The sequence below is a fragment of the Echinops telfairi genome, unplaced genomic scaffold (assembly GCF_000313985.2).
Source record: "Echinops telfairi isolate 266 unplaced genomic scaffold, ASM31398v2 ScPeMD7_7475;HRSCAF=8513, whole genome shotgun sequence".
NCBI lineage: Eukaryota > Metazoa > Chordata > Mammalia > Afrosoricida > Tenrecidae > Echinops > Echinops telfairi.
The window spans coordinates 15123560-15147453 of record NW_022111379.1 but is presented as its reverse complement, the minus strand read 5'-3'; the positions used below and the strand labels follow the sequence as shown (position 1 = coordinate 15147453).

The following is a 23894-nucleotide window of genomic DNA, read 5'->3' as shown; positions in this document are numbered from 1 at the left end:
ATCCTTTATTTTTCAAAAGATCGCTTTAAACTACACACTGCACTAGGCACAAGAAATTCGAAGAGGATTTTTGCTGCTATGAGACAGGGGTCCTAGTGGTGAGCAGCAAGCACTTACAGAGGCGGAGCAGTTCTAGAGCCAAACTCCTGCCTCAGAAACTACACTCCACATCTTGGCATCAAGCTGCTGTAGCTTTAAGCTGTTTGTGAACTTGTTATTTTAGGTTTTATGCGATATTTGGTATGACTTAATAGATTTTTGGGGTCTGGGAACACTAAGAAGTGTTTCCCCATAAATCTATGGTAATTACTTCTCTGCTTTACACCATTAAGTGTTCCACAGGAACATGCTACTTCCACAAAGGGAAAATCAGGCAATGGGCCTATAACTCAAATTTTAATTACCAACATAGTAAGTGCTGTCATTAAGGTCAATTGAAGCAACTCAACATGGTAAAATACATTCAGGAGACTTGCTAAATACCTGCTGCTCTGCTGCATCAAGTTAAAATTCAGAGACAGGTTTATTTTCCACAGGAAAATTTTACATTACTGCATTTTATACAATAAGCTTTCGGTTATCAATGATTTAAAAAATATAGACCATAAAATAATGTCTACAGCTTTTACAAAAGTACTATGTATTAATCACCATGCATTTATTATTTAGTTACATGTAAATTTCTTTCAGATTTATTGGTAGGAAAAAGCTTCTTTGGTGAAACAATTAAGAAACATACAGCTCATACCTGAATTTTGTTTTCTGTCTCGGCTGCTAAGAAACTCAGAACTGAAGTACAAAACTACACTTGGCCTAGGTTCTGGCATAGTCTCAAATACTTGATGTGACTTCTGATCTTTCAGTAATGTTATATTTGACTATATATGAAGGGCTGAAAAAGTAATAAAAAATAGAGTCCCAAGATAATGGCATTTCCCCACAAACTTCTCAAAAGCCCCCTCAATCATATTTTATCCAATGCCTTCAACTGCAAGCTATTACTAATGATGAGAATTTCAGTCAAAAGCCATCATTCTGAATAGCAACCAACTATAAAGTGTTGACAAATGCTGCAACTTTGTTCAATTTAATTACCAAATTAAAAGGTGGAAGGGAATGAGGATAGTCAAAAACAGTAGTAGCCATTGTGGTGAAGGAAATATATTAATATACCCAGGTCATTCCTAATTAAACACTTAAAAAGTTTATTTTTACTTACCAAGCTTTCAAAATTAAGAGTGCATTTGAATTATAACAAAAAATGTTTTACATACCTTATGTAAACAAGTGTCCACTACCCAATTGCATACATTTTCCAGGTCATCAGATACCTCAAGCCTAGATTTTACAAATTCACAGAGCTCCTCATTACTCATAACATCCCAGATCCCATCACAAGCCAAGATGATAAATTCATCCTCTTCTGCTCTTAAAACTTCATAAACCTCAGGCTCTGGAGAAACAAGTTGTTCAGTTGGGCCCTTGCCATCAACACACTTGTAATCATAGTCCCCCAGAGCACGAGACACTGCTAATGAACCGTTAACGCGTTGTATCATTACACTGCCGCCTGCATTTTGGATCCGCTCCTTCTCCCTTGGATTGCACGGTTTGTGATCCTGGGTAGAAAAGCAGACTTGTCCATTCCTAAACAGCACTGCACGAGAATCACCACAGTTGATAAAGTAAATGTGTTTGGGAGAAATCATAACTCCCACTGCAGTTGAACCACTCCTGTCCATCCCGTTTCTGAGGTCTGAAAAGTTACGCATGTATTCATCAATTTTCAAAAAGCCAGTTCTGATACCATTCTTGACATTTTCCACAGAAGGCTCCAAAGCAGATCCTGATTTTCCAGCTGCCCTAAAGTCTTCATTATTAGTGATGTGCTCTAATAAATGTGTTGAGCAGTAATTTGCAACTCGGGATCCAGCATGACCATCATAAACTGCAAAAAACGACCAGTCTTCCAAGCCTTGAGGAATACCTACAACAGCTGTGTGTGCATCTTCCATTTCCACTCTCCATCCTTGCATGCTGCTCAGGCCAAAACGTAAACCATTCCCAGCACCATGAGCATTATGTTTCTCGGTTTTGGGTTTATCCAAAAACGCACCCATGTTTAATAATGAATCTGAAAAGAAAAAAAGTAGGTATTAAATGTTAACATTTGATACAGTATGTATCTACAATAGTCTGCCTACTTTCTAGTTCTCCAATCTCAATTTCTGTGATCTCCAATTTATAATAATCTCATAATATAAGTAATACGCTGATTTATTGAACTCAAAACACAAGAACTTTCCTCATGCATTTTCTCATCTAGAATACCAAACCTATACCCTATAGGACAGGGTAGAACTGATTTCTGAGACTATACCTCTTTACGTGAGTAGAAAGCCTCATCTTTCTCCCCTATATTAGTCTAGGTACTTTGGAGAAACAAATCCACAGGAACTGATGTATAAGAGTTTTATGTAAAGAAAGTGTGTATCGCGAAAACATCCCAACCCAGTGCTGCCCAAGCCCACAAGTCCAACTTTAACACATTAACCCAACACCAGTCCACAAAGTCCTCCACCTCACAAAACAGAGGCAATGATGCCGACTGCAGGAGGAAAGCTGAGTCAATGAACGAACAAGCATCTCAGCACTAGCAGGGGTCTCCACACGGCTGCTCCAGCACCAAGGGCTGCATCGGGATAGGTCCATGTAGCTTCTCCTTGGGGATGTCTTGTAGGAAGTCAATCTTGCAAGATGAAGCAGGGAACTGCTAAGGCAGCTGCACCCGGTGCAACCATCACAAAACAAGAGACCCGAGAACTAGAAAGGAGAGGCTCACCACCCATTTATCCCTCCGCCTTTCAATTAGCCCCACATGTGATTATCGGCCAGGCTGGCACAATTAACTAACTCATCCCCCAACTAGAATAGTTTTTTCACCATCCATTCTTGCATCTTAGAATCACCAGGCAATCACATAAAAATCTCTACAAGTGAAACAGACAAAAAGGCCCCTTCCATGATTGCAATGTGCAGCCAAAGCTCTTGGCTCAACTACTACAGCTTGGTTAAGGTTATTGTAAAAATTCCATTTACAAGATAGACCAGGGTTTAACATAAATGCCAGCCTCATCTTATACAAAGGGGCTTCAAAATGTTTGAGGAAAATCTACATGGTGTTTTAATTCCATTTTCCATGAACTTTCAATGTTACAGCATCTTGTTTAATATACTAAGGCATGTTTTAGAAAGACTACCAAAGTATTAAATTCAAGATAGTCTCACTAGTGATATATTACTTTTCTAGCATCTCTTTGCTTTACTGTTCACAAAACAATACATCTACTTCTCATTTATTGTCTGTTTGCATTTATAATAATAATGATTACACACACACCAACTGTCTTCTGCATTAACAGCATATGTCTGGGAGTACTGAACTGCAAGGTACAATGCAAGGATAACGCTAGCTGTGATGACTATGGTTATCTTTTAAGGTTAAGGTTATCTTTATACCTAAGCATGGCTGAGCCTTGATTCCTTCTCATTAGTTTGTCAAGTTAATGCAATGATGTGATCTGGCGGTTACTTTCAATTTACACTGATTTTGCATAATAACTTGGTCTTTGGAATCTAAGCACAGCTAAGGTCTTTATTTCTGAAAGACACCAAGCAATACTAAAAACAAGAAATGTTATAAATAGCTATGTGTCAATCGATCTCAAAGCAAATGTCCTACACTATGTAATCTGCTCTGAAACTGGTTCCTCAATGTCGGGAAAATTTACTGGCATATTTCAAAGACATTTGCTGGAGATAGTATGTATTTTGATTTTATGGCTTATTTTAAGACTTTTTCTCAAATTGGGGAAAATGAGAATTTACCTAAAGGCACAGGTTTGTTTTACTTTTTTGTCTTTTACTTTTAAGTGAAAAGCTCAAAGAACTTTCTAAACATTTACAGTGATAGTTTATCAAATACTAGATTTGGTGTTGTATGAATTTATCACACATCTCTGAGGTGGGAGAAACATAAAAGGTCATCTTTATCCTTGGAAAACCTGAGATTTAAAGTGCTCAGGCAATTTCTTATGGTTTCATATGGTCATTTAGCTTTATTTTAACCCACAAGTACATTTGCAAGGTACAGTTTAAATAGCAGTATTTCTGTATTTCAAACCGTATTCTTAACAATGTCAATATATTTTTTCTGCTGCAGAGCCACTGCTGATTTCAAACTGTGGAACTTGTAAATTGCAGCCCAACTTGTAAGCACCTCCGTTAAGTAATTTGTTAGGTCTGGTTATATCATAGTTTGGACACCAGAGTAAGAGCTGTATTAAGATTAGGAGGTCTATCAATTTTAACATTTTTTGCTGCATGCTTGTGAGCCGTATTATAATTATCACTCAACTTATTCACTGTTATTAAGCCTATTCTGACTCATGGTGACCCTATAAAGCAGAGTATAACAACTCCTGTGGGTTTCTGAGACGACAACTCTTTATGGGAGTAGAGAGCCTCATCTTTCTTTCTGAATTTTACATGACACTTTTATAATCACTTGTCCATTTTTTGAAGAGAATATAATTCAAACTAAATCCCTGAAAAGCACTGTAACACACCAGTGCGTGCAAATGAGGAAGTGAAGACCACTGGACATACTAACTGTGGGGAACTTAGAGTCAATCGTTACAGTAAATGGAGTTTAACTGCCTTTTTTCCAAGATGAAAGAGAATACGAAGTTTTTACTTTCCTTTTTTTAGAAGAGCACCAATAGATTTTTCTGCACCTCCACTTTAGAAATCACTGGTCTATACAACTCTGAGCCTCAGAGATTTGCAAGAGTGAGAAAATAGACATAGGAAGCGTTGTCTGAATATTGAATAAACAATATCCTCTACAATGTGTCTTTTTTCCATGGCCTTACTTGAAAACAAACAGTACTGTATCCCCACGGGAACATAACACCACTATTTATTTTCTATATATATGACTTTCTGTTGACACTCCACAGAGCAGAGCACACACAGATTCAACAAGTTCTAAATGTACAATTCAATAACACTGATTAAAAATTCAAATTGTGCTACCATTCTCTCTCCCTGATTTTGTTTTTCATCAATAGTATACAACTATGAAATAAGAATCTAAGAAATCACATCTGAAACAGAATTCTTGTACCTGAAGAGAACGATGTGGTGGCCTGCTTCTAGAGAGACTACAAGCTTGGACATTCTGTGGGTAATCCTACTGTCCTATAGAGCCACTGTAAGTTACAGCTGAGGCCACATCAATGGGTTTGGGCATTGAATGTATCATTTGGTATGTGGCCTTTACCATCCCCACAGGTCACATCCGTCTAGAATGGGGGGAGAAAACCACACCTTCTACCTACTGGGGAAAGACCTCAGGCAAAAAACTGACCTCATCATTTCAATGGAGTGGCCGGATTTCATTCTCTTAGATCAACATTTAGTTAGGGGAGGGGGTCATCTAGGAATGAGATCTAGGTCAATAGTGCCCAGCCATACAGATAGTCCAGAAGTTGTACTACGCAAGGATGCTATGCACAGAAGGGGCAAGTTAGATTATGCATTTGACTGTCATGCTTTACATGTTTATTCCCCGCTTTGGATGGCCCTTATACTTTAATAAAGTTTAAGGTTCTTTTGAGGTAAAATTAAGGGGAAACAGCCTCATACCCACATCTACATAAGTACTAAATATAAAATCAAATATTTTCTGCTTCCACAAAGGAAGTAATGGAGAACAGTGGAAATATGAGAACAGAATCTCTCAATAATTAGACACTGGCTTGAAAAAGAAACTTTTTGTTTCTTGGTACATGGAATGAATGCCATGAGCCAGAGTCTACTCAAAGGCATCTACCCACCTATCATATACACTTTTTCTCAAAGGTGATCAAATAAATCATTCTCATTATATAGAAGTCTGGTGATCACTTGGGATCCACCACCAATTTTTATGGCAACCTGAATATACAATCCAGCTTCATTCTGTTTATATATTAAAGTTGCCATGAGTCAGCTCAATATAGGCCAAAACGCAAAAAAGTCAAACTCACTGCTATTGAGTTGATCCCAACTTGCAGCAACCCTATAGAGAAGGTTAGAAATGTCTCTCTGGGTCTCTGACATTGTAGCTCTTTACAGGAGTAGAAAGCCTCATCATTCTCCCTCAGGCGGGCTGATGGTTTCTAACTGCTGGCCTTGTGGTTGGCAACCCAAGCCATAAGCCACTATATGTCACCAACGATCCTTAATAAAGACCAATATTATAGAAAAACAGTCAAAGAAAACACAAATGGGCCTTAAGCTCTGCTCAATTTTACATTCATAAGTGGAAATTACAATTCTACTGAGCTATCATTTTTCAGGTGTTAGTCAAAGGTTTGGTATCATCCACTTGGATTGATAATGAAAAAACACCACACACAGTTTGAAAAATTAATATACACAAGCCAATCTTAACATTACTTATGGAAAACGTTCTTTTATTTAACAATAAGTTAGAATATGAAATTAGTAATAAAATATTAGTATTAAAAAAACAAAAAATATATTAGTATTATACAATATAAAATTAACACATGTTGGGAGACGGACAACAGAAAAGTGGGTGAAGGGAGACGTTGGACAGAGCAAGATCTGACAAAATCATAATTTATAAATTACCAAGGGCTCATGAGGGAGGAGGGAATGGGGTGAGGGAATGAGGACCTAATGACGGGGCTTAAGTGGAGAGGAAATGTTTTGAGAATGATGAAGGCATTGAATGTACAAATGTGCTTTACACCATTGATATGTGTATGGATTGTGATAAGAATTGTATGAGCCCCTAATAAAATGATTAAAAAAAAATCCACAGTTCCTACTACTTTAAAAAAATTAACACAAAAGAAAACATTTAAAAAGTTGGTTATGAAGCCTGTTACAGCAGTTCAATTTGAATTACAAACACTATCTTTAGTTGGTTCTAGGCTAATGCTGAAAGGGAGTACCTTGCTGATGAAGATCAGGGATTGCAGACTTCAGTATTTATTAGACTCAATGTGAAGACCCAAATCATCACAACTGGACCAATTGATAAATGGAGAAAACGTTGACGCTGTCAAGGATTTTGTCATGCTTGCATTGGACAATCAATGCTCATGAATGCAATAGATCAAACAAAGCATTGTATTGGGTAAATCTGCTGTACCTCTTTTTACTATTGAAAAACAAGGACATGACTTTGAGGACTAAGGTATGCCTGACCCAAACCAAGGTATTTTTCATTGCCTCATATGCATGTGAAAGACATTGAATTTAATAAAGAAGAATTGATTCATTTGAATTGTGGTAATGGCAAAGAATACTGACAGGACCATGGACTGCTAAAAGGACAAACAAATCTGTCTTGGAAGTACAGTCAGAGTGCTTCCTAGAGGCAAGGATGGTAAGACTTCATCTTACATACTTTGGATATGTTGTCAGGAGACCAGTCTCTGAAGGACATCATACTTGGTAAAGTGGAGGGGCAGCTCAGAGAAGGCCCTCAACAAGACCTATTGACACAGGGACTGCAACAATGGGTTCCGGCCCAGGAACAACTGTGAGAATGGCAGTGTTTCATTCTGTTGTACATAGGGTTGTGTTGAGTGAGAACCGACTTGATGACACCTAACAATAATTGCTGAAATTAGAGTTCAATATTCTTCTATTTCTACCTTTACATAGATTTGCACATTTTTGTAACAACTATAAAAATATTTATTTATTTATTGCTTTCACTTCGCTCTACCAAAAAAGGCCATTTCTCTCTGAACAACCATACTTGAATACTTTTGATGGCAATGAAATTTAAATTGCAATGAATGTACAGAAAGAAAAGGCCTAAGTAATTTCATTCTTTTAGTTCCTAATAATTACAAATGCCATATATTATGTGAACTTTTACCAACCCTTTGTCCAAAAGTAGGAATCTTCAGCTGTTTCAACAGCATGATGAGGCAAACTGAAGAGGATGGTGTGAAACCAAACCCCTGCACAGACAAACAGGTAATTAATCCAACAGAGTTAATGGTCCTCCTACTTCATATTTCACTTCATTTGTATGCCAAGGGCTCATTATAACATCGATTTATAATATTCTTTTATTCTATGTGCTAGACACTTATAAATGCTAATTAATTTAAATGCTATCTTTTAGTAAAACAAGTACCCAAAAACAAACCATTCTCAAGAGTGCTTTAACCAAAAATCTTTAGAAAAAACTAAAATTTCAGCAAAAGATATTCAGATAAGCAAATTTCTTCTTGCCTTCCTACAGTTCATACAGTATTTCTTAGAAGGGGCACGCAGACCTTGGCAAGCCTTGCTGTGACAACAGCACAATCTGTCAATCCCATCTGCTTACTATCAAAAGGACAAGGTGGCATGTAAAGGGTTTCTTAGGCTCATGGGAGATTTTCCCTAAGGGTTTTTCCAAACAGGTACACTATTCTCTGACAAAATAAAAAAATAAAAGTTTAAGATCTCTCTGCGTGTGTTCTATATGCCAGACACTATCCTTACATTAATATGCATTGCAACATTTAATTCAAATAATTTAGTAAGAGTAACAATATAATATTCTTTTTTCCCAGTTGAGAAGATAGATGGGCAGTGTACCCAGACAGTCTTTGTGGCAAGTCAGGTTCAAATAAAAGCAAACTAGCCTGCAGTTTTGCAATTATAAATGCTAGGCTTATGTAACTAATGAATTATCAAAAAAAATTTTCTTTAAAATTCAAAATTAGTTATATAAATGTTTGGGTATTCAAAAGGATTGCATCTGGAACTCAAAAGGGCTATTACTAGCAAAATGGATGATGCGTTGTACTGTATACAAGGTCTCTAGTTAATAACAGTACCAAGCAATACAAGAAGCTAACACTGGAGGGAATTAAGGGAAATGGGAGGAGAACTCACTGTACAATCTTTGCAACCTATGATTCTAAAATGATTCAAAATTGTAAGCTTTTGCTTTTTTAATATATTAAGCGTCATGGTGATTATTGATTAAGTAGATACCCCATTCTCCCAAAATAAGTTGGATAAATAAAAGTTTAGGGTGGCAATGAAAAAAAATCCCTCCCCCCATTTTTCCAATTATGCTACAGTGACTTAAAATGTGTCCTAAAATGATCGCTTTGATCTAATAATTAGAAATTCTGGCCTAATGATTCCATTACTGAGGCGTTATCTTAAAGAAATCATTCAAATGCATTCAAGCATTGCTATTAGGTACCATCCTAGCAACCCTGTGCACAACAGAATGAAACACTGCCTGATCCAGCGCCTCCTTCACAAGTGTTCCTATGCCTGAGTCTATTGTTGTAGCCAGTGTCCATCCATCTCCACGTTACTGTATTATTTTAAAATATAAAATGAAGTTAAATCTATCATCATGTGAAAATATAATCCTTGACAAAGTTGGAATAGAGATGGGTCTGTATTTGGAAATCAGTTGCAATTCACCAGAATATATCAGAAGTCGTCTGTGGGTATAATGATGTTCGCTTCAGTGTGTAATGGGGTCTTCAACCCAGATTTTGACCCCCAGTACATCTGGCAATGTCTACGAAGTTTCTGGTGCACAGGACAGTACCCACAACAAAGTAGTAGTGGTTTAAAATGTTGAAAGAGACTAATCTATAGGATGAAATATTATACAATTTTAAAAGATTTCCCAAGGCTTCAAAAGTTCGGATTGGTTAAGAAAAAAACAGATAACACAATCAAGTGCTTGGACTTTAAAGGCAAATAAAGAATCCCAAAGGGATCCAATCCTTCTCATCCATATAAATAAAGGCACTAATAGAAGGAGAGAGGATTAGATAAATCAGGCTAGTCTTCTGAACAGCAATGCAGAGAGAAGTAGGGCGGTTATACACCACAAAATACTAAGGAAGCCTTACACGAAGGCAGAAAGCACTTATCAGATGGAAATCTGCATCTAAACTGGAAAAGGTAACTACTTGGGTAAACATATATTTTGTCCTAATTAGTCAAAGCATCTCAAAAGACAATTAACTGTTTAAATAAAAATCATAGTAAAGTATGTGTTTAAAATATGCAGAAGGAAACAATATAATGTCAAAAGATCAAGAATATAGAAGATCAAAAACAGAAGAATACTATCCTAATGCTTTAAGTGAAAGGGGGAACTATTAAAGCAGACTGGATGAATTAGAAGATAAATATTTGCAAACCCTTAAACCAAAACCCACTGCCATTGAGTCAGTTCTGACTCAGAACCCCTATATAGAGATCTCCGGATTGACAGGTGGAGAGCCTCCTCTTTCTCACAAAGAGCTGGTGAGGATGGACTACCAACCTTGTGGTACAACAATTAACCAAGAGAGCAATCGGGGTTCCTATAATCCCTTAAACAATCACTAAAATAAAGGGCTGTTGTTAATAAATCAACAAAGGAGATAAAATTAAAATGTAAAAAATATTAAATCAATCCAAAAGTTGGTAAAGGCGAGGGCACCCCCCCAAAAAATAACAAGGAGATCGATTTAAATGTAGGCATATCAACAACTATATTAAATATATGTGGCCCAAATAACTGAAAGAGTGGAAACTGTCAGATTGGAAAAAAGTAGCAAGATCTAACTATATCAGGTCCTCAAACTTTTTAAACAAGGGGCCAGTACACTGTCCCTCAGATCCGTTGGAGGGCCGGACTATAGTCTTAAAAAAAAACTATGAACAAATTTCTATGCACACTGCACATATCTTATTTTGAAGTACAAAACAAAATGGGGCAAAAACACCCAGCGGGCTGGATAAATGTCCTCAGCGAGCCACAAGTGGCCTCCGGGCCGCAGTTTGAGGACCCCTGAACTATATACTGCATAGAAGAAAGATATTTTAAAAGGTTACTTTCTTAACTTCTAACACAACACAATAGATTGAAATTTAAAGATAAGCCCATGGAAAAATTATAGTATCTTTTATTCTATTCTTTCATCAACTTTCTAAAGTCCCCTTGAATCTACTAATATTTAGTTTTCTTGAAAACATCTGGGGGGAAAATCTGTTAGCACCCTGACAGACTTTGGAATGGGTAAGTATATATTAAAAAATTTTTACCACACACCACTAATAATAATAGATCAAATAAACTGGTTTCAAAAAGAAAGCAATGCAGAAGTATAAAAAAAATAAAGTACCCTCAGGAGACATTGAAGTATTATATTCATAAAATGGAAGTTGTGGTGGTGCAGTGATTAAGTGCTTGGCTGCTAGCTGTACAATCAGTGGTTTGAACCCATCAGCTGCTCTGTGGAAGACGATAAGAGCAATCTGCTTCTGTAAAGATTACAGCATTGAAAACCCAATGGAGCCATTCTACTTGATCCTATAGGGGCTTTACATGTTAGAATTGACAGGAAAACAATAGGTTGGATATATTCATGAAATAAGAATACGATGAAAAATAATTTTTTAATTTGAGAAAGCACTCTTAGAAAATACAAGTGGTAATCGCAATCTAAAAAATTTTAAATACAATTCAATATAGTTGGGAGATAACCACCCCAAAACTAGAATTCCTCACCTCTTACCCTCCCCTCCCTTCCCCAAAAAGACTCAACAAGAGAATAAAAATGAGAAAATTTGGTATTTGTGCCTTAATATCTAATAGACCACTGAGAAAAGGAAAAAGAAATTTTTCAAAGGATTTAGTAGTTTCCCCTAAGTAAATATGAGCTTCAAGATTAAAAGTGTTTAGAAAGTCCTCAAATTCCAAAGCACTGGCAATGTACAGATAAAACACTAAAAATTTCCAGGACGGAAAAATGAGATCACACAATACATTAGGAATCAGCAGTGTATCTAAAATCTCAGGCACCGTATTTGTAAGGGTTGCACACATAACTTCTGATGGAATTGTTGTTATAAAACATTTACTCTAGAAAAAGCCTCATATGCAAAGTATATAAAGAGGTGTGCAATGATATAATACTCTAAGGATATCAAAACAAGTTAAATGGAAAGAAAAAAGTTAAATGCACAAATTATCACCACAAATCAGTCTCCAAATCAGTGTTAGGAGCAAAGCTAGCTGGATATATACATAAATTGTGTTGAAAATTATTCACTGTCAATTCTGACTCATAGTGACCCTAAAAGGCAGAGGAGAAATGTCCATGTCAGTTTCCTCCTCTTTCTCTCACACTGGTTTTGAACTGCTGACCTTGCAATTGGCAGCCCAATTGGCAGAAAAACAATAAATAAATGACTTCAGAACATGTAAGCAACATTTTCTGTCCTTTTGAGAGCAGCATGAAGGAAATATGGCAAACTGTTAATGTCCGATAAACATCGGTGATAGGAACATGGATTCTTATGTCAAATCAACTTAAATGTTCATGCCGCCAAGACTATACACTGGTATCAAAATTCAGGTCTCAATATTTCATTACATCATAATAATTCTGTATGAGTTTCTCTTATTAAATGGTCATTAATACCCATTTCTTTGACAAATATTACAACAAAACTTAGTGAACTCAAAATTACGGGCACTGGTTTTGTTCAATTTATGGGGTGTGAAAATACTATGTAAATACATATGTAGAACAGAAACTGTTTAAGCAAAATAAATGTCACTTCTGTTTTAACAGACGCCTGGTCTAACACTTACAAATAAAAGATCAACTCATTTAAATTTATCTCCCTTCAAAATTTTCTTGAGTTCTTTAAAATTACAAAAATGAATTTAAAAAAAAGATAAGAACAGGCAAATCTAGAGACCAAAATTCATTAGTGGCTACCAAGGATTTTTCAAATATGAGAAAGAACAGTTGTGAGGGCATGTTTCGTTCTATTATTGTACACAGGGTTGAACGGCGACGGGCTGGACTAGAGGACACCTAATAAGAACAAGAATAGCATGGAGAGGACAGGAGCGTGGCTTGATTCCTTATGAATACTGAGTTTTGGTGTATGATGATTAGAAAAATGAAAATCACAATTGTCAATAGTAAGGTTGCACAACCAATTATTTGCTGTAAGTTTTATACCTATAAAAAAATTGAACTGGCCAAGTTGTGTGATATTTATCACATCGCCCTCCACCCAGCCTACCCTCCTAAAAGTTGAGACTGCTTATTATATACAACTGAACAACTCGTGGGATTTGGTTCCTTATTTAGAAGTTTAAGGGCATGGTTCATGGGGCATCCCCAGTTAAGTGGTCTAATTATGTGTTTGGTGCTTCAGTCCTACCTCTTACTTCATTGTGTAGTGTCAGGCCCTTAAAACTTTGCACATGGTCATCATCCAAGGAACAATTGGTCCCTATTCACCTGGAGCAACAAAGGGAGTTCAGATCAAAGTTTATAGGTGGTTACCAGAAGTGGGTGGGAATAGGAAATGAATACTTAATTCCTGAGGGTTCTGAGGTTTTCTTAAGGGCTTAGAATAAATTTGAATTCAGATAGTTGCTATGATTATGCATATGAAAAACTTTAATGTTACTGATTTTTTTTTGTTTTTTACTTGTGAATTGGGTGATGGTTTACAGAGAAATTCCGTTTTCTAGTTGAAAATTTATATACATCATTTCGTGCCATTGGTTACAATTTCCACACACTGCATCATTTATTCCACCCAGTTCCTCCATATACCGTGTTTCTATACTTCTTCCTGCCTTAACCGTTCCGAACTTTGTCCTACAGTAAGTGCTGCCCTTTTGCTCTCAAATAATTGGTTATTCGTTCTAAGGTGTGCAAACCTTGCTAACACTATTGCTTCCCTTATGGTTCTGGCAACGGTTTGAAAATTGGGTGATGAGGATGAGTTCAGACCCTGATCAAAGGGTGGTTGAGGACCATAGTCTTGGGAATTCCATCAATCTCTATTTGATGAGTAAGTTTAGTCCTCGTTTATGATTGAGTCTTGTTCCATGGTTTTCTTCCACTTTTATTCTAGTATGATCCCTTTCAGAGCAATTGGAAGCAGTCACGGAAGCTGAAGGCTTACGTGGTTCATTAGTCCACTGGACTAAATGTTTCCATGTGCGCTTCTATTTTTTTTAAATTATTTTATTAGGGGCTTGTACAATGCTTATCACAGTCCATCCATGTGTCAAGTACATCTGTGCATTTGTTGCCATCATCACTCTGTGTTCCTCTCTTCTTCACGCTTCGTTTCTTTCTTTGGCTAGGAAGACACCAATAGTTGCTACATGGCTTTTAAGACACCAGTACTCACCAAAGTAGCATGGCTTTGTGGACTGTTGTGCCAATTTGCCACCTAAGACCACGGTCCTAAGTCCTGAAGCCAAGCAATTAATTTCTTCAAGGCGTTTGCTTAAGGATAAGACATTTACATTATGTGCCCATGTGCCCTACCACATCCATGGAAATAGCTATAGCAGAGGGAGACACATGAACTATCTTGCAGAGTGCAGGTACGCGCGTGCACAAGCGCGCTTGTGCCTTTCTCATAACTATTCTGTGTCTCTCCTTTAATTACAATTATTTGCTTTTGCTGCCTGTAACTCTTATAATCCTCCCAGTTTCTTCTCCTGCCTCAATCATTATTATATAATGTCTTCCCTTCACAAGTTAATTTGTGTCCATGGTCTTAATTTACCCTTCTTTTCCTTCTCACCCCTGGCACCTATCAAAGAATGCTTCTTTTAGTGTAAAAACCTTTTCTTGACTATTGTAATAGTGGTCTCAAACAATTTTGTCCTTTTGGATTGACTAATTTCACTCACCATAATATCCTCCGGGTTAATTCATGTTCTAGGGTATTTCACAGATTCTTCACTGTCACGTGGTATGTATTCACTCTTCCACTGAAGTGCATTTAGGTGGTTTTTATCTTTCTATTATTGTAGATAAACTCAAAACCAAACTCACTGCCATCGAGTTGATTCCAACTCAGTACTGCGATAAACACAGACGTGTATGTGTAAGGAAAGGAGTCCTCGTGGCAGAGTACATACAAGGGCAGCAGTTCAAAGCTAACAGCTCAGAGACGAAAAAGGAATCTTTCTTCTACACCTATAAAGAGTCTCATAAACTCCCTGAAGCAGTTCAAACCCTGACCTATAGAGTTGCTATAATCCAGAATCAACTTGATCAATGGTAGTGAGTCATATGAGGAGGCTTCAAAAGTACATGGAATAATGACATAGAAAGATAATGAAAATTTTCCACACAATGTTTAAAGCCTACAGATACACACACTCATGTCATGGCTCTTGTTTCGCCAAGATACAGATCAAGTAGTGGGTTGCTGGATCATGTTATTTATATGTCCAACTTTTCAAGGAAATGGAAATGACAAATGTTTGCTTACATGTAACTTTATAACTTTTATTTAAAATAAGTAAAAGAAACATTTGGATTCAAATGTCAGCTATACCACTTATGGGATCACTCTTGCCTAAATTTTAATTTTTCCAACCTTCAGTACATGTATCTTAATGATAAAAATAATTAAGGCCTCTATATTTATTGTATATAAATGAGATCACAAAGGCTAATGGCTTAGGTATATGGCTGGCATAAAATAAGTGCTTTTCAAGTATTAGCTATTATTATCATTATAATTCAAACCTACCATTCTTATGTATCAAAGCAGACTTATTTCATCAGAAAAAAAGCATGATTCTGAAGATCAACTTTCCATATATAGATCAACAAAACATCTGGTATTTATAATGATTATCCAAATGGGTAACAGCATCCAGACCCTTAATTTTTCTAATTTGCTCAACTACACTGAAATATTATTAAAACCAAAAAAGTTCATTTCACAGGTCCTTTAAATAACTTCTGAAACTAGAATCCAGGGGGTAGGAACTTATTTCATGAGAAAGTTTCAGAACATTGTTATCAGTAACAATATATACATACATACATACTGTTGAGATTCAAAGTTTATAATGTCTTGGAAATAAAAAGGAACAAATTATGATATTTTAAATATCCCTATGTGCATACAAGGAACTAAAGGGAGAGAAGAGTACTTAACACCATGGTGTTGATGAAGAAGACTGACTATACAAAGAACCATTAGAAGGAACATTTGGTCTGGGAAGAACAGTCAGGGTGCTCCTTAAGTGAGGATGATGACAAGACTTTCCTGATCAACTCCAAACATGTTACCAGGAGGGATCATTCTCAGGAGGACATAACGCTTGGCAAAATAAAAGGTCAATTAAAAAAAAAGGAAGACCCTAAACAAGACAGACTGACACTATGGCTGCAACAATGAGTTCAAGCTATATCAATAGCCATAAAGAAAGTGAAGCCCAGACAGTGATTCGTGCTATTCTGCGTTATTCTATCCAGGGTGGCTTTGTATGAGACAGAACCAACTCAACAGCACATAACAGTAACACAGCACCTGGATATAAGCATATGTGAGTACGTGCAGACTCACACACCCATGTTAGCTAACACTTCAAATACAGTTAAAAAAAAATCACTGCATTTGCTTGAATTTCCCTCTTTTATGGATAACTCAATGGCAGAAACATTAAGGTGCACCACCAGCTTTACTATAAAAAAGACACACAATTTAATATGAAAACCTCAGATTTATTAGATGTGAATCTGATCGACAGCATTCCATTCTAAATTCAATTTGTCCCTGTTGCTGAAACACCCTACAGATTTTTAACACATACAACTATATTATGTTTATGGTTTGATGAGTTCTGACAAATATAAACAAGTAACCACTAACAAAATAAAGGTACAGAATATTTGTAAGTCTTGCATGCCCCTTTGAAGTCAATTTCCCAAGTCCCTCCAGACTGAGGCAAGTACTGATCTGCTTCTAGTCAGTAGAATAGTTGTCTTTTCTAGAATTTCATGTAAATAAATCATATATTATATACTCCTTTGTCTGTTTTTTTTTTTCCATTTGCTTCTGAAATCCACCCATCTTGAGTTTATCATTAATTTGTTCCTGTTTATTGTTCCCAAAACTTTTCTAAACTTTGAATCCCAACAGTAAATTTGGGCTGAAATAAACCCACCATAAATCAGTACTCCTGGCTCACAGGATTTTCGTGGCTTTGTGAAGCTTTATGGGCACATAGTCTCGTTTTTCTGAGGGGAAGCTGGTGAGTTGAGCTGCCTACTTTGTGGTTAGCAGCCCAAATCTCACCAAAAAGTGCCACCTGGGCAAAGCCTAAATAAAATGGTTCATACCTATATGTAAAGAAAACATTATTAGCTGCTTGCACGTCTCTAAAAAGCCTAATATGAAAAGAGAATTCTCCACCCCACCCCTCTTGATTATAATACTTAACTTTCTCAGCTAATGTTGCTGAAATTAGAGGGAGTTCCCGTTCCTATTTATATTTGACTACCTAGATCCTAGATGACCAAACAAAGGCAAGAGCTACCTTGGACTTTGTCATGATTTTATGCTTGATCATTTTATAAGCCTGATTTCAAATATATGCAGACAGTCTTTTTAAAACCCAAGAAGAAAAGTACTCTTTAATCTCAATTTTTTTTTAATTAGAAGTGCAAATAAAGTTCAAGGATTCTTTGACTTCTTCATCCTCTCCCCATACCCAATAAACAGCTCCAGATCACAAAAAGTAAATTAGCAATCACAGAACACCAGTTTCATGAGTATTTTAGAAGAAATTTACTTGAAGTTCACCATCTGATCATTTTAGTATTATGTTTAGGAGCAGTTAGTGACAGAATGTATAGTTACAGTCCTTGTAACCACAAAACTGAATTTACTTTTACCTTGGAACATAGTTTGCTATGACCAGAATGTTTCTCGTGATGTAATGTATAATCATTTCATTTCAGTACAATAATCATCGCTATTACTGGCAAAACAATGCAAACACTGATGAACTGCTTGGTAGAAATACCCTTTCAAAATAATGTGCTTCATACAATTGATACTCTTTCCCATCCTAAACTCTTTATGCTGTACTGACTTCTCAGGCACTGACAAGCATTCATATTTAATTGTCCTCATAAATTTAGGAGGGGGAAAACCTTCTCAAAATAGTAATTAGCTTTCAATCCAAAACATAAGACTCTGTGATCTGATCTGATCTCATTAATTCATCTAACGGCTCTCAGAGGAATTTTAGTCTAGATTTTAAACAATAAAAACTTGCCTTTCAAACAGCCAAAATTTACATATCCTCATCCAAACCACTCATATCTAAATCTATTTTTGTTATTCAGTATCCTCTTAATAATCAGAGTGCTTCTTTGTTTTGATATTCAAAAAACCACCATGAATTTTCTGATATAAATCTATCCACTACACAGTAAATCAACATTTGTTCCATCAATTTTAACGCCTCCCTCATTCTCTCATTCTTTAGACCTTCCCCTAACATCTAATTTCAGATATCACTGATAATTGGGTTACTTAAATGCCGTCCAGTTGGTCTTACTGACTCCAATCTCTATTCTATTATGAAGGTAAAGTTGAGCATCAGTTTAGTTTCCCTGAAAGATACCTTAGATACCCCCTCAAAAGATGTTCATGGCTTCCGACTCTCCAAATGACTTTTTTTTAAAAAAAGATCATTTTATTGGGGGCTCTTACAGCTCTTCTAACAATCCATACATCAATTTTATCAAGCATAATTGTACATATGCTGCCATAATTCTTTTCTAAAAATTTACATTGTATTTGAGCCCTTGGTATCAGCTCCTCTTTTAACCCTTCCTCCCCCACCCAAATGACATTTTAAGCACAAAGTCTGAATTTACTTATCAGAAACCTTCCTCTCCAACCAACCTACATGGGCCAACACACAATGCTCTTTACCATCTTAGAGTTGAAATCTTTTATTCAACTAGCCAAATTCTTCAAACCAGTTGTTGGAATAGACATCAACTCAAGTGAACCTTGTGAGCCAAGATCAGAACTATGTTCCTCTAGGTTTTCCGTAATTGGTTTTTGGTAAGTAGACCACTTGACCTTTCTTCTAAACATCTCTGGGTGGACTCAAACTTCCAACCTTCAGTTAGCAGCCAAACTTGTAAACCAATGTATCATCCAAAGATGCATATGAAATAGCACCTCCTCCTGGTGTCATCTCAACGCTCCAGCCCACTCACCCTTCCTCTACATTCATATTCCCTTTAACGTTTTTTGCCATCTAAAAAAATCAGATGAGTCAGAATCCATCCATTGAAAGTGTGGTGTTTCTCTGACTTCACCAAGCCGTCTCCTAAAACTTTCAGGATCAAGAGATTCCTGGCCAAGAAACAGAAGTAGAATCAGCCCATTTCCCAACTGATTAGAATGAAAACCGGAAATAAGATCAGATACAACTCCAAGAGAAGACATTGAAGAACCAGGGGTCTCTAAGAAGCCCCCTGAGGGGTGGGGCGCATGACCACATTTGGACATGCTCACTAGCGGTCTGTCAGCTGAGTTGAATTAAGACTTTTGCCACGATCTGATCAAGTGAATTTGTATTGGCAAATAATCTGATTTCTTCCTCGGTTTTTTTCTTTTTCTTCGTTGGTTTTTATGCTTCCGCATTGAGAGTTTAACAATAAATAATGTAAGGCCGTTGGTTTGGGGGGGAAAAAATCCATCCAGAGCAACTGGTTATCTCCTCATACACTAATTTGTGGCCTTAACTCTTAGCAGGTAAAACACACCTCTTCAAGAAGATATTAGTCATTCCAATGTTCATTCCCAGAATTGTAAAACTGGCAAAAATCTAAATACTTATAGGAACTCTGGTATCTATTATCTATTATATTATGTACAAGCCGTCCTTGATTTCCAGCAATTTTAACTTTTGGTCATTCTCATTTTTAAAAACCCAGCCTTGCACCTACTCACAGCAGACAGAGTTCACACTAGTGAGCTTTTATTATGTGGCCTGTTTCCTGATGGCCTGCATAAAGCATTGCCAACTGCCACCTCAGTTTAGCCCTATAGCCCTTTTTGAGAACATCTCTGGCTCTCCCCCAGAATCTACCCAGTCTTGGTCTCCCAAACAGTCCTTTGGGCTCAGAATTAAAAAGTAGGACCTAAACTAAGCTAAGGGAGGAATGTATAGTAAAAATAAAATCTATTCAAAGAATGGTTATTATAAAGCAACCCCTCTTCTCCTGGCCCCTGCCTGCTCCCCGCCCCCTCACTCAGTATTACTATTCAAGTACCAGCATTCAATTCTATCCTATTATTTTGGGATTACTAGGTCAGAAATAAGTCTAGGCTAAAATCTTTAGTGTCAATTTTATAGCAGCACCATCTAGTGAACCCCTACAAACAAAAATAACAAAAAGAAACACCAGTTTTCTAATGGCAAAATTCCTATTTATGCCTACAAAACAATTTATTGTGAAGAAAAAAACAAATATAGAAAGCAAGGCAATCAGTAATGGTAAATACAAATAGTCGTCGTTAGGTGCCATCAAGTTGGTTTCAACCCACAGCGACCCTATGCACAACAGAAAGAAACTGCCCAGTCCTGCACCATCACAATTGCTCTTATGCCTGAGCCCACTGTTGCAGCCACCGTGTCCATCTATCTCCTTAAGGGCCTTTCTCTTTTTTGCTGCCCCTCATACATCTAATATGATGTCCTCCAGAGATTGGTCTCTCTAGACATCATGCCCAAAGTGTGTGGGACAAAGTCTCACCATTGTTGCCTCTAAGGAACTTTTTCAAAGACAAAACCTGTCTGTCCTTTTAACAATCCACCGTACTTTCAACATTCTTTGCCATTAACACAATTCAAATGCATCAGTTCTTCTGTCTTCTTTATTTAATGTCCAACTTTCACATGTATATGAGGCAACTGAAATTACTATGGCTTGGTGTCAAGTCCTCAAAGAACCATCCCTGCTTTTCAATACTCTAAAGAGGTCTTGTGCAGATTTATCCAGTGCAACATAGCCTTCATCTCTTGATACTGTTGCCATGAGCACTGTAGATCCAAGCAAGACAAAATCCTTAATAAGTCCACCCTCTCTCCCTCCTATAGGTCTGCTTGTTAAGGGTTTTGTCCGTAAACATATTAAACATATGAAAAGATGTTCACCCTTATCGGTAATAGAACACTACAAAATTATAATGAATAGTGAAATACCAATTCTCTCACACTAGATGGGGGAGGGGACTCAATACCAAATACAGACAAGAATTCTTAGAGTTGTGTTTTCAATCTTCAGCTACTAGCGGGGGAAAAAATACAGCAATGAGCATTTGAAATATGACTAACCCAAGTTGAGAGTTGCTCTGACTGGAAAATGTACACTGGATTTTGAAGATTTAGTAAGGACGAAGAGATGTAAAATATCTCATTAATTCTGTATTGGTTAGGTATTAAAATAATAGTATTTTCAATATACTAATTCAATTTTAATTTCATCTATTTTTTAAAAGTTTTGTTGGCACTTCATCCACATATCATACAATTCAATAGCTCAATCATCTCAAGAAGGGCTGTACAATCATTACCACTACCATTTTTAGGACATGTTCTTCCTTATACTCACCATTATTCGTGTTCCCCTACTTTTGTCTTTATAACATGGCTACTAGACAACGCTCAGTTGCACATATGCCACACTTGGCTCACACAGATATAGAGCAACAGAACTTTTATTTACCACTAGCTAGATGGCTAAATTGGTACTGGCACTTAAAAGAGTTTTGAAAATAGCTTGGTAGATTGTTAGGAATAAACTTTTTGCACATATGCACAAAAGGACACATAAAATTAGGTTTTCTACCACTTTTTTTAATTTCAAAATGTAGATATCCATTCAAACAACATTAAACTAGCAATCATACATGGAACGCTTTGCAGTAGTAGTTTGGATGGTGTGGAGGCAAGGGTAGGAGGAAATAGAGCTAAATGTATCAAACAAGAGCTGTGATAAACGTTAAGTAAAAAGAGCAAATCATATTTAAAAAGTGATTTGAGTATACCAAAACCCACTGTCATGGAATAGAATCCAATTCATAACAACATATACAGGGCACAATAAAACTGCTCCCTAGGGTTTCAGAGGCTGTAAATGATGACGGGAGCAAACAAGTTTTACCTTTCTACCTCAGAGCCACTGGTGGGTTTGAGCCACCAACCATGAGGTGGCTCTGGGTACTTTAGAGAAACAAATCCACAGAAACTCTTATGTATAAGAGAGAGTTTTATATATCAAGAAAACATCCCAACCCAGTGCTGCCCAAGCCCACAAGTCCAACATTAACCCATATGTCCAACACCAATCCACAAAGTCCTCCTCCATCTCACAAAACACACACTATGACACCGACTGCAGGAGGAAAGCCAAATCAGTGAACCTGAAAGCACCTCAGCGCTGGCAGGGGTCTCCACACGGCTGCTCCAGCACCCAGGGCTGCATCGGGGTAGGTCCATGTGACTTCTCCTCAAGGATGTCTTGCAGGAAGTGAGCCTTGCCAGCTGAAGCAGGGAACTAGCTAAGGCAGCTGCACCCTGGTCTGACCATCACAAAGCAAGAGACCCGAGAACTCGAAAGGCAAGTCTTACTGAGCCATTTATCTCTCTACCCTTCAATTAACCCCACGTGTTTATCGGCCAGGTTGGCACAATAAACTTTAACTAACTCATGAAGTTACCAAGATAATCCCCTATTACCTCCATACTATGATCTAAATCAGGGGTCCTCAAACTGCGGCCCGTGGGCCACATGCAGCCAGCTGAGGGCAATTATCTGGCCCGCTGGGTATTTTTGCCCCATTTTGTTTTTTACTTCAAAATAAGATATGTGCAGTGCCCATTGGACTTTGTCCACAGTATTTTTTTAAACTATAGTCCGGCCCTCCAACAGGTCTGAGGGACAGTGAACTGCGGCCCCCCCCTTCCCTCCATATCCCCGTTTAAAAAGTTTGAGGACTCCAGATCTAAATAAACTACAAAGACACTTAAAACAATACTTTGTAATTCAGAGATACATACATGGAGATCACATTTATGAGGGAAAATGAAAAAGCAATGCTACAATATCACAGAAACCTTTATTAAAATATCAAATTCTAAAGTATTTTGTGAAGCTATTGGTTTTCAACATACCCTCCGTGTAAGTTGATACACTCTGGAAGGTATTGTTTCCACTTTTCTAGCCCTTTCCCAAAGAATTCTGTGCTCTTTAACTTACACAAACAGCTGTTTGGGCATCCTTAAGGGACTCAAATTATGCTTGCTTTGTTGTTAATTTCTTATCATGAATCAGATCCCCAGTTTTATATTCAACAATTCATACACATTTTCCCTAACTCATCCACTACAGGCCCCTCAGTGTTCCACCACGTAGCCTGCTCCAGGCTTCCTTTGTCATTATGGAAATGCTGCCATCCTCTCAAAGGATTGATTGTTCTACCTCAGGGGGACTTCAGTTCCAGACCTGAAGGGTGACCAAATGCCTGGTCTCTGGGGTCCCAACTGTCTCTATCCAATCAATAAGCCGCGTCTTTTATGATTAAATCATGTCCTTTGAAATATTCTTTGGGTGTTGGAAGCAAAAAAAGTCTGAAGGGATGAGAGGGCTGGTTAGGGTGGAATAGAATGGTTTCTCTCTTTTTTTATTAAATCATTTTACTAGGGGCTCATAAAACTCATCACAATCCATACATACATCAATTGTGTAAAGTGCATTTGTACATTCATTGCCCTCATCAGTCTCAAAACATTTCCTCTCCACTTAAGCGCCCAGGCATTAGGTCCTCATTTTTCCCCTCCCTCCCCGCTCCCCACTCCCTCATGAGCCCTTGATCATTTATAAATTGTTATTTTGTCATATCTTGCCCTGTCCGACGTCTCCCTTCACCCACTTTTTAGTTGTCCATTCCCCAGGGAGGAGGTC

At 37.3% G+C, this 23894-nt stretch overlaps 1 protein-coding gene across 3 annotated transcripts in view; it reads right to left on the bottom strand.

The window, feature by feature from the left end:
- The window catches only part of PPM1B (protein phosphatase, Mg2+/Mn2+ dependent 1B), a 64151-nt gene that overhangs the window by 31564 nt on the left and 8693 nt on the right, over positions 1-23894 (bottom strand). For 2 of the 3 annotated variants that reach the window (XM_004699766.2, XM_004699765.3), the window contains exon 2: positions 1275-2134. In XM_004699766.2, the coding sequence (XP_004699823.1) occupies positions 1275-2120 (846 nt within the window). In that variant the 5' untranslated portion in view covers positions 2121-2134. The remainder of the gene's footprint in view (positions 1-1274; positions 2135-23894) is intronic. The other variant, XM_045285853.1, reaches the window with a different exon arrangement.